This window comes from Salmo salar, chromosome ssa03 (assembly GCF_905237065.1).
Source record: "Salmo salar chromosome ssa03, Ssal_v3.1, whole genome shotgun sequence".
Lineage (NCBI taxonomy): Eukaryota > Metazoa > Chordata > Actinopteri > Salmoniformes > Salmonidae > Salmo > Salmo salar.
The window spans coordinates 52496173-52508028 of record NC_059444.1 but is presented as its reverse complement, the minus strand read 5'-3'; the positions used below and the strand labels follow the sequence as shown (position 1 = coordinate 52508028).

At 40.9% G+C, this 11856-nt stretch overlaps 1 protein-coding gene across 1 annotated transcript; it reads right to left on the bottom strand.

Moving 5' to 3' along the window:
• Positions 1-7261: 7261 nt before the first annotated feature.
• LOC106600763 (ferritin, middle subunit-like) lies at positions 7262-9333 on the bottom strand. The gene is made up of 4 exons (XM_045714923.1): positions 8987-9333; positions 8463-8609; positions 8105-8230; positions 7262-7633 (listed from the first exon to the last, which is right to left on the bottom strand). Exons 1-4 carry the CDS (start codon positions 9086-9088, stop codon positions 7478-7480), a joined length of 531 nt encoding a protein of 176 aa, XP_045570879.1. The 5' UTR covers positions 9089-9333; the 3' UTR covers positions 7262-7477.
• Positions 9334-11856: the final 2523 nt, after the last annotated feature.

Sequence of the window (11856 nt, the reverse complement as noted above, 5' to 3'; positions counted from 1 at the left end):
CAGGGACTCTGAAAAGATGGGACAATCAACTTTTTTTCTACAAATATTTCTCTTAATATTAACAAAATGTGAAGTTTATATTTTGACAGACCAAAGTATCAGCTATTAACACCATGTAAAGGAACAAACTATTTGTTCATTAAATGCAACTAAGTGGATTTATGTCAACTCCGTCAGACACCATAAAAGGCGTTACATTTGTACAATTATAGTCAAACAAGTGTTTAAAGGCCTTGATTGTTTAATGCTAACATTAGATCATTCATAAATGTGTAATACAAATCTCCAAACATATTTTTGTTTTGTTCTATAGCTATATTAAATGCTTTAGGGCTAATTTAGTTAGCAATCTGGCATGGTTTTCTAGATTTTGAAGATAAAATATTAATTATGAAGCTTACATTATCCCTTAGGTCTAGCACAGCAAATACATTAATTGTTGAAGCATATGTTGCAGAACAGTGATTACAATATTTATTCAGAATATTGACAACAACAAAACAATCTATCTTATTATGGGGGTTAGTTCCTCTGTAGAGATGGGAGAACCTTCCAGAAGGACAACCATCTCTGCAGCTCCAATCAGGCCTTTATGGTAGAGTGGCCAGACAGAAGCCACTTCTCAGTAAAAGGCACATGACAGCCCATTTGGAGTTTGCCAAAAGGCACCTGAAGGACTCTTAGTATAAGAGCACAGGGCGAGTCCCAGATGCAGACACGGGAGGCAGTTGGTTTGAGTCTCTGATATTTATTAGTATCCAAGGGGCAGGCAAGAGAATGGTCGTGGACAGGCAAAAAGATCATAACAAGGTCAGAGTCCAGGAGGTACAGAGTGGCAGGCAGGCTCGAGGTCAGGTCAGGTCAGGCAGGTTCAGAGTCAGGGCAGGCAAGGGTCAAAACCAGGAGGACTGGCAAAAGAGAGATAAGAAAAAGAAGGGGCACGGGAAAAACACGCTGGTTGACTTGACATTACGAACTGGCACAGAGAGACAGGAAACACAGGGATAAATACACTGGAGAAAATTATTGACACCTGGAGGGGGTGGAGATAATCGGAAGAACAGGTGAAACAGATCAAGGCGTGACACTTAGACCATGAGAAATAAGATTCTCTGGTCTGATGAAACCAAGACTGATCTCTTTGGCCTGAATGCAGGGTGTCACGTCTGGAGGAAACCTGGCACCATCCCTACGGTGAATCATGGTGATGGCAGCATCATGCTGTGGGAATGTTTTTCAGCGGCAGGGACTGGGAGACTACTAAGGATCGAGGGAAAGATGAACAAAGAAAAGTACAGAAGGATCCTTGATGAAAACCTGCTCCAGAGCATTCAGGACCTCAGACTGGGGGCGAAGGTGCACCTTCCAACAGGACAACGACCCTAAGCACACAGCCAAGACAACGCAGGAGTGGCTTCGGGACAAGTTTCTGAATGTCCTTGAGTGGCCCAGCCAGAGCCCGGACATGAACCCGATCGAACATCTCTGGAGATAACTGAAAATAGCTGTGTAGCGACGCTCCCCATCCAACCTGACAGAGCTTGAGAGGATCTGCAGAGAAGAATGGGAGAAACACCCCAAATACAGGTGTGCCAAGCTTGTAGTGTCATACCCAAGAACACTCCATGCTGTAATCACTGCCAAAGGTTCTTCAACAAAGTTCTGAGTAAAGGGTCTGAATACTTATGTAAATGTGATATTTCCGTATTTATTTATTTTCATATAGATTTGCAAAAATGTCTGAAAACCTGTTTTTGCTGTGCCATTATGGGGTATTGTGTGTATACTGATGAGGGGGAAAAAACAATTAAGCAGTTTTAGAATAAGGCTTTAAAGTCACAAAATGTGTAAAAAGTCAAGGGGTTTGAATACTTTCTGAATGCACTGTATATGGCCATTAAGACCAGATGGTTCTTTAAGATGTTCAGACGTTCATAGGTGACCAGCAGGTGCAATTAATAATCACAGTGGTTATAGAGGACGCAACAGGTCAGCACCTCAGGAGTAAATGTCAGTTGGCTTGTCATAGCTGAGCATTCAAAGGTTGAGAGGTCGATAGAGACAGAGGAGAAACGAAACAACAGGTCCCGGGATAAGGTAACATGTCAGGTGAACAGGCCATAGCTGCAGGCAGAACAGCAGAAACTGGAGCAGAAGCACAACCAGGTGGACTGGGGAGTCTTCAGGCCAGGTAGTTCTGAGGCATGGTCATACTTATTTCCCTCATTAAAATGCAAATCAATTTATAACATTTTTGACATACGTTTTTCTGGATTTTTTTGTTGTTATTCTGTCTCTCACTGTTCAAATAAACCTATCATTAAAATTATACATATCAATGCATACACACAAACTATCTAGGTCAGATAAGTGAGAGGCGTTGTGCCGTGAGGTGTTGCTTTATCTGTTTTTTGGGTTGAGGTTGGGTTGTTGACTGACCATCATGTCTTAAAGTAATGATGGACTGTCGTTTCTCTGCTTTTTGGGCTGCTCTTGCCATAATATAGACTTGGTCTTTTACCACATAGGGCTATATTCTGTATACCACCCCTACCTTAATGCACAAATGCCAAGAGTGTGCAAAGCTGTAATCAAGGCAAAGGGTGGCTACTTTGAAGAATCTCAAAAATAAAATATATTTTGATTGTTTAACACTTTTTGGTTAGTACATGATTCCATATGTGTTATTTCATAGTTTTGATGTCTTCACTATTATTCTACAATGTAACATTAAGAAAAACCCTTGAATGAGTAGCTGTGTCCAAACTTTTGACATGTACTATTTTCTGGAGACTGAGACAGGGGTGGTCGGGGATAATTTCCTCACTAACAATCACCTCTTTCAGTTGTCGGGTGTTGAGAGCCGCCATGCTCCCACAGATTAATTGTGAATGGACAGAATATGCCAGCTGCTGGAGCAAAATAGACCTGCTATTGTTCCTTGTTAGAAACGTCCCACACCTGAATGTGATGTTGAAAATGATTTGAAAATAAGTCTGTTAATTCATAGATATTTATCAAAATAAAGCCATGTTTCAATGCATGTCACAGGAACCGGAAGTGAGACGTGTAGGCTTACCTTGGTGTGAGGTTTTGATAACCATGTGAATCTCTCTCGGACAAGGTAACTTTTATCAATAGACTCACTGAATAATTGTGTTTGGCACTTTATAAAGATGAAACGATCTCCTGCTGCTAACCGATTCCAAGGTATATTGAAGTTCCTGAAAAGGTTAGTCTAGTAATGTTTGTTGGCATATTATTTTATTTCCACCTCTGGTGGTTATTTACAAATGTTTGTCGTGCAAATTCCACTGTCTTTAAAAGGAAAAAGAAACATGTTTGTCCAACCATAACACATGGATGGCTAATGTAGAAAGAATGAATTGATGGATTCTAGCTAACACAACCAGAACTTTCACATATACAGAGACAGGCAGCTATCATGGCATCAGTCTTTTTCGACTAGCTAGTGTATAGTGACACCTACTGATATGAACTGGTAATGCACGTTTGGTTAGAATAGTGCAATAGAATGAATGACATTCAATAAAATCTACTTCATGAAAAGGGGATATTATTTTCAAAGAAAATGTTGATTTAATGATTGAATAATTGGATTTTACAGGAAATCAGTTCCTATAGTGAGCCCTAGTAAACAAACCTCTGGTGGACCAGATGGAGACCAGGACAACAATAGCTGAGTGCTTTTATGACTTGAGCATAAAAAAAGTGATTACAACGTGTACTGTCTTCATTGTAACTCTGCCTTTCATAAATCTCCTAGAATGAATAATTGTAGAAGAGCACTGTAGTCAGATGAACAAATAATAGGTATTATGTCATAAAATTTAAACCTGTCTGTCTATTGCTTAACATTATGCATAGAGGGAAATATATATTTAAAGACATTGTAACTTTTCTTTGCATAACGCTCATCCCTGCTATGGAAGTTAATTAAACACAAGAGTATGCTGTCCATTGAAGTTGTTGTCTCTGGCTCTTTTGGTATCAGATTCATAATGAGTAAGAGCAAGGTTTGTGGTAGTTTGAAAGAGTTTGATCCACCTTAGGCCAGGAGTGTTTCCAATCCACATAACCTGACAAGAAAACTCTCAGTCCTATAGTCATAGCACAGACAAAAAGGGAAGCTGCCTAAAACAATAATATTTTGTCATGGCCTACGAATAGGACCCAGAGTTAAACCTGACCAGGTCATGAGATCAGGAAACACTCTACGCCCCAGAAAAGACACTTACACATTTTGCCACACCACCTTGGACCCTGTGGTGTCACCTCTGGCTAATGACGTGCAGTTCAAGAACAATTAATTCTTTTGGAACAACTTTTTACTGACTCAAGAGTCATGACTCATGATTTGTTTTTTTCTGAGTGACTCATATTAGTTCTTAGTTTGACCAACTGGCCGCATGAATTATACAGGAAGATTAATATGCAATCCTTTGGTGATGTGCTCCGACCAAGAACTGTCTGTCATATGCGCACAGGCAAAATAGATCATGCTGCAGGCAGCATAGAGAAGAAAAATATATTGAATGCAATTAATTGATTGTTGTATGTTATTATGGACACAGCTTTGTAGAACCAAAACATAAACAGCCTCTGCTCAACAAACTCGAGAATGGGTGGTGCACAATTTGCCCAGTGTTGGCCGTCATTGTAAATAAGAAGTTGTTTGTAACCGACTTGCCTCGTTAAATAAAGGTTAAATTATTTAATACAGAAACATAAAAAATATATTTTTAAACACTTCTCTGCAGCTTTTGACGTTATTGATCATAATCTGCTGCTGGAAAAAGCGTAAGTATTATGGCTTCACATCCCCTGCTATATTGTGGATCTAGAGTTACCTGTCTAACAGAACACAGAGGGTATTCTTCAATGGAATCCTCTCCAACATAATCTAGGTAGAGACAGGCATTCCCCAGAGCAGCTGTCTAGGCCCCTTACTTTTTCTATCTTTACTAATGACCTGCCACTGGCGCTGAGTGAAGCCTGTGTGTCTATGTTCGCTGATGACTCAACACTATACACATCAGCTACTACAGCAGTTGAAATCACTGTAACACTTAAGAGCTGCAGTCAGTTTCAGAATGGATGGCAATAAATAAGTTAGTCCTAAATACATGAATGTCAAAAACTAAAGGCATTGTATTTGGGACCTAAAATTAAAACACTAAACCTCAACTAAATCTTGTAATGAATAATGTAGAAATGTAACAAGTTGAGGAGACTAAACTTATTGGAGTTACCCTGGATTGTAAACTGTCATGGTCAAAACATATTGATACAACAGTAACTAAGATGGGGAGCGATCTGTCCATAATAAAGCACTGCTCCGCCTTCTTAACACTATCAACAAGGTAGGTCCTACAGGCCCTAGTTTTGTCGCACCTGGACTACTGTCCAGTCGTGTGGTCAGGTGCCACAAAGAGGGACTTAGGAAAATTACAATTGGCCCAGAACTGAGTGAGCAGCACGGCTCACCCTTAAATGTACACAGAGAGCTAACATTATGCATGTCAATCTCACATTGCTCAGAGTAGAGGAGAGATTTACTTCATCACTACTTGTATTTGTGAGAAGTATTGACATGTTGAATGCACCGAGCTGTCAGTTTAAACTACTAGCACACAACTCAGACACCAATGCATACCCCACAAGACATGCCACCAGGTCTCTTTACAGTCCCCACGTCCAGAACAGATTATGGGAGGTGCACAGTACTACACAGTACTGGTCCTGTGTGGCTCAGTTGGTAGAGCATGGTGTTTGCAACGCCAGGGTTGTGGGTTCGACTCCCACGGGGGACCAGTACGGGAAGAAAAAAAATAACGTATGAAATGTATGCATTCACTACTGTAAGTCGCTCTGGATAAGAGTGTCTGCTAAATGACTAAAATTTAAAAATGTACATAGCCATGACATGGCTACTATTCCACATCAAGCAACTCATTCAAGCAGTAAAATAAGATTTAAAAACTAGATAAAAATACAGCTTATGGGACTGTGAAGAGACACATAGGCACAGACAATACCATATGCACTATAGACACACACATGGATTTTGTGTTGTAGATATGTGGTAGTAGAGAAGTGGCCTGAGGGCAAACCCTTAATGTGTTGTGAAATCTGTTTAGTAATGTAATGTTAGTTTTATTGTATAGAACTGCCTTTAATTTGCTGGACCCCATGAAGAGTAACTGCTGCCTTGACAGCAGCTAATAGGGATCCATAAAGAAATGTTGGTAAATGTCAAGTTATGTCATTTAGTCAGGTGCTATCTAGTGGCCTTTTTGGATACTTCAAATTATCACAACTCTCTGGCCTTCCTTGTGGCCTTATCACATGTAAAATATACTTTAAAATAGAATGACAAAGCCACAAAACATTACCCTAAATGTAAACCAACTTAAAGAATGCTATCACATTTAATTTAAAAAAAAGTGAAAAATATTTTTACCATGTCAATATTTCATGGTTGTAAATGTTGGTGGCAGTTGTGTAAAGAAAAATGGATGAGTTGCATATTTATTGAGAATGCCATTGTTGATAAAACACTTTAAGGTTATTTTCCCCTTCAACCATCTGGTCTATCCACTAGAATCCCATGCACTATATGGACACATGAAAAATAGCAATATTCCCAGTTAAAGTATAAATTACCGAAGTTAGATTCCCTGTTACAGAAGACTTCAGTAATTTTGGTAAATTACCAGTAGCTTTGCAACCTTATGACAGCTCCAATAAGCCGGTTATGGTGATCTAGAGGCTTGTAGAATCACTACTATTTTGAGAATTCAGTTCATAGTTTGCTGTAGGGGAACTATTGGGCATTACCAACTGAAACAAAATGAGTAAAGATTTAGTTGTGTTTCAGTAAGAGCCAAACTTCACCATCACTAGAGAATTGCGCCATTTGGATTTACCGAGCAGGAAGCAAGGTTTTGATTTACCTCTAGGTCGTCTAATGACCTGAGATGCTGAGTGAAGGTCCACCTTGACTAGTTACCCACTTATGGGTAAAACGTTGACAGTTGGGCCCTTAATTGACATGTCTAACATTTATTTTACTAGTGCCTTCTGGTGACAGGTAATGTCCTTTATAAACCTCATGTTAAATTTTTATTGTTATGACCCTCAGTCACTAGTAGTTCTACAACTGTCAGTATTTATCACTGGGTATTGAGATGCTCAGTAAGACGGAGCAAAGAACCTGAATAGACTGTTACAACATCCATTACAAGTCAATGCTTTTTCTTTTTATTGTTTTACAAGACGCCTTGCCTCCAATACAATAGTGTTGTCAACAAAAACACCTCAATGTTACAGCTGTGTTGCACTGCACCAGTTTAACACTCTCCCCTCCCTCTAAACACAAAGCCAGTAGGATCTATCAGAGAAGCCAGGAGTCCTGGTCTGAGGCTGGATGCCGTAGCCTGGGGATGGAAGTGGTTTAGCTCTGGCCTCCCAGGGTGTGCTTGTCAAACAGGTACTCTGCCATCTTGTTTTTGACAGCATCCATCTTGGTGAGGTTGGTGATGTGGTCACCCAGCTTCTTAATGGCCTCCACCTGTTCGTTCAGGTAATGGGTCTCCAGGAAGTCACACAGCTAAAGAGAGAAAACACAGGTCAGACAAGAGAATAACAGAATATTGTAGATACAGTAACAAGAACCTGGTGGTAATGGCATAAGTGCAGAGTGTTTCCAGCTTTTTTAACAAGGCAAGTCAGTTAAGAACAAATTCTTATTTACAATGAGATCCTAACGTGGAACAGTGGGTTAACTGCCTTCTTCAGGGGCAGAACATTTTTACCTGGTCAGCTAGGGGATTCAATCCAGCAACCTTTGTTACTGGACCAACGCTCTAACCACTAGGCAACCTGCCACCCCTTATGCAAACTTAGGCATTAGCTGCATTGTGTGTCTAGTGTGCATCAGTGGACTATTGTGTGTGTGTGTGAAGCAGGTCACACAATCTTGTGTCATTAGTTAGAGCTACAACAACCTGCTCATCTCCTGGGACAGTACCTGTATTCTATGTGATAAATACATGGTATGTGCAGTTCCAATATAACTTACATGGGGGTCAACCTTGTCAGAGGCAATCTTGTGCAGGTCCAGCAGGGCCTGGTTCACATTCTTCTCCAGCTGCAGAGCACACTGCATGGCCTCCAGCCCATTGCCCCACTCATCACGTTCTGGCTTCTACACAGGACAGAGTGAACACAGAAGTGTTAGGGACTACTAGCAGACATTAAGGTTAGGATAAAGTGAACAGAGTAACACCCCTCACACTGTCAGTTCAGTGGTTAGAGACAGTATGTTCAGGACTACTCCAGGTTCTCTAGATAAACTTAATGCTGTAGACACTCCATGGAGTAAAGACATTTCTATCAGTCTACAATCTAAATGTGTTTTTAGATGCTCAGGGGCTCACCTTGATGTCCTGGAGTAAAATGCGTCCACCTCTCTTGTTCTGGAAGGAGAGTAGCTTGTCGGCGTGCTCCCGCTCCTCGTCGCTGTTCTCCTTGAAGAAATGCGCGAAGCCAGGCAGAGCCACATCGTCACGGGAGAAATAGAAAGCCTAGGTGGATAAATATAAAACTGTTTAATAGAAAAAAAACATAACAGCATTATGTTCTTGTTGTGGCAACTAAACGTGATGACAAAGGCATGAATCAGTCTAGCCTGTAGTCTACTTGGTAACCTGACAATTAACCCGTCAAGGAGTTGTTACGCGCTCTGTCCAAGGTAGGATAGATTCCCGGCTTCATTTGAATGCTATATCTACCTGAAAGTTCTTAACAAAGTAAAACTCAAATATGAACTAGAGGGAGTTACATTTCTTGGTTCTTTAATTGTCTAGGCCTGTAGAAAAGTCAGGTGAAAAATGGCATTTAGGCCCAGGAATAATAATACACAGGTAGATCAACAAAACGGTCATCTTGGTAGACTCCTTACCATTGAAGTGTAGGTGTAGGAGGCAAACATCTCCATGTTGATCATCCGGTTGATGGCAGCTTCGCAATCGTGGTGATAGTTCTGGCGGATCTGAGACTCCATCTTGGCAGATTTTCTTTTATATCAAAATGAAATGTACAAAAATAAAGTTCCTTCGACTATTTTGCTACTATAGTTCAAGTAAGTGTTACGTTATCAATCCGGAATGTTCTATAATAACGGGACGAAGGCAGAGGAGTTCCGTTCAATCACTGTTGAAGCAAGAACTTCTTCATGCGTCTTCTCAGACTTGTGAAGTGGAAGGAGCCTTGTTCCCTCTATTTATTGTTCCGAACGGAACGCGTCAGTGAAATCCACCCTCACAGAGCGTAGCCAATCACCTTTAGAATTTCAACAGGAACTAGGCGGATCATTTGACGACGAGCCCACTCATACACCTCATGACCTAAAGCTAAGATTATTTATTATATTAACAAGAGAGACGAGTGACCACTCTAACAATGGAAATACATGTGCTCAACGATTGAAGACAGGCAAGATTATAACCAATGAGAGGGCAGGTACGCGTGTAAATAACACGCACAACTAAACGTCGTTTTTCTCAAAGTTGCCGGAGTACAACGTGCATCAACATATAATATATGTGTCGGCGTTTGTAAAAGCTTTTGTAAAAGCTTAACCATTACGAAACTTCTATTCGATCAAAATCCTTAAGTAATTTGACACTCTGTTATATACCTCCACACATAAATGTCCTTATCTCACGCGGACAGATTTTGGGCAGAGTAAATGCTCTCGCCTTGACCTCTTCATCTCGGTCTGTTATTATTTTTTTTACTTGTTGTTACGGTCACGACCGGGTCCATCATGTGACTAGCCGCAAAAAGTTATAAACAGTAAGTGGTTAACCATTACATAACTCTTTCTATTGAAGTTCTGAAGGGTGACACAGCGTTTTTAGTCTGTACTCTTACCCCCTCCCCCTCTCTCCCTATTGCTCCCTCCCACTATTATTACCAGGGGCGCAACTTTGGTTTTAGATGTGGGGGGACATATATATTTATATTTTTTGAACCTCCTGAGACGGGCCGCAGTCCGGAACCTCCTGAGACGGGCCGCAGTCCGGAACCTCCAGCGACGGCCACTTTCCGGACCCTCCAGCGACAGCCCGCAGTCCAGAGTCTTCAGCGGCGGCCCGCAGTCCAGAACCTCCAGCGGCGGTACATCATGGGCGAGAAACATATTGTTTTTCTTAAAATCAATTATAGTAGTAGCAAGCTATCAAAGTTGACCTCCGGTCCTCAAATGCTCTCCTTCTCAAACTGAACAGAACATAGGCTATAGGCTAGTCTACGTGCAAGATACTGCATTTTTTGGACTCGCCTAATAAAAAACAATTTTCTGAAGAATTCTTTGACTCTCCTCCTGAACTGCACTGTAGGCCTACACACCACAGGATTGGTTAGGCAGCACAAAAAAAGGTTTTGATCAGCAAGGGCAGAACAGGCCTTAGGGTTGGAATATCCATTGCAGTGTGTAATGCAGTCTAGTTTTATTTACGCGATCCCAGCAGCTATCTTAGAAATATAACTTTGCTCTGTGCTTCTCTGAGCATGCACTTCATAGCCTATAGCCTATAGGCTATGAATCATTTGATTGAGACCACGCTAAATAGCCTATATGCATACTTCATATTGCATTTCCAGCAGAGAACCGGGTGGAATCAGGCATACATAGATATATAGCCTAATAAGCAACAAATTCTAAAACGCTGAGAAATATTGAAATTTCTATAATTACAAATTACATGACCCTCCCCTGGACTAGATTTAAAAAATTCTGAACCGTCCTCTTGACTGAAATTGAAAAGCATGACCCTCCCCCATTTTCCTCCAGGTACCCACCCTGTACATTTTTATCCATCTCTTAGCATTACAGTTTTACTGTAAAAACTAAGAATGTTCTTGTTAAAGTTATAAACAGAAGTGATAGTAACACTGTCAATTATTAACCGTTACAGAACTCTTTCTTTTGAAGTTCTGAAGGGTGACACAGCGTTTTTAGTCTGTACTCTTTCCCCCTCCCCCTCTATTCTTATTTCCCTCCCTCCTTCCCAGTCCTCCTGTCATAACCTCCTGTTGGTTCTACTACAGTATGGAATGACTCAGGCTCTGCCCTGGCTGTATTTCTGCCTTGTCATTGTGACTCAGCATTCTGGAGTCTCAAGCAGAGACAGAAGAGGAAGCGAGATGTTCCACTCCCTCAATGGTTCTGTTTCAATGGAAGTCAAGGACTAAGCAGACCGCTATCGCATTGGTGTCTATGGAGAACCCCGCCCCCTTAAGCATACAATGGTAAAAGGCCTGAGTGAACTGCCTTCAATTACCCACCATCTTTGGCCTGAAGGCCATTCTTTTCTGCTATCACCGTGACAATGGTGGAAGGAGTCTCGGTCTCATGACTGTGTAAACAGACTTGACCGTGGTGAGTGGGCGAAAATGTGCTGAGACCAGGGAAAAAAAGGGAAGAATGAGAAAACAGCAGTATCATATACTATGTAACTTACTAAGGCATGTTTAAACAAATAACTGTAATATGGTTGATTCTGATGAATGTTGGAGGTATAATACACCAACAACTTTCCTGATCATTTGGCCAATATACCACAATCACAACTCAAATAACAATATTATCCAATATTTCTTTAAACTGTTGGTCTAACTAACAGTTTAGAAAATCACCACCAAACCACTTGGTTTTTCACACTCAATAGTTTTCCGTGTGTACCAAGAATGGTCCACCTCCCATAGGGACATCCAGCCAATTTAACACAACTGTGGGAAGCATTGGAGTCAACATGGGCCAGCATC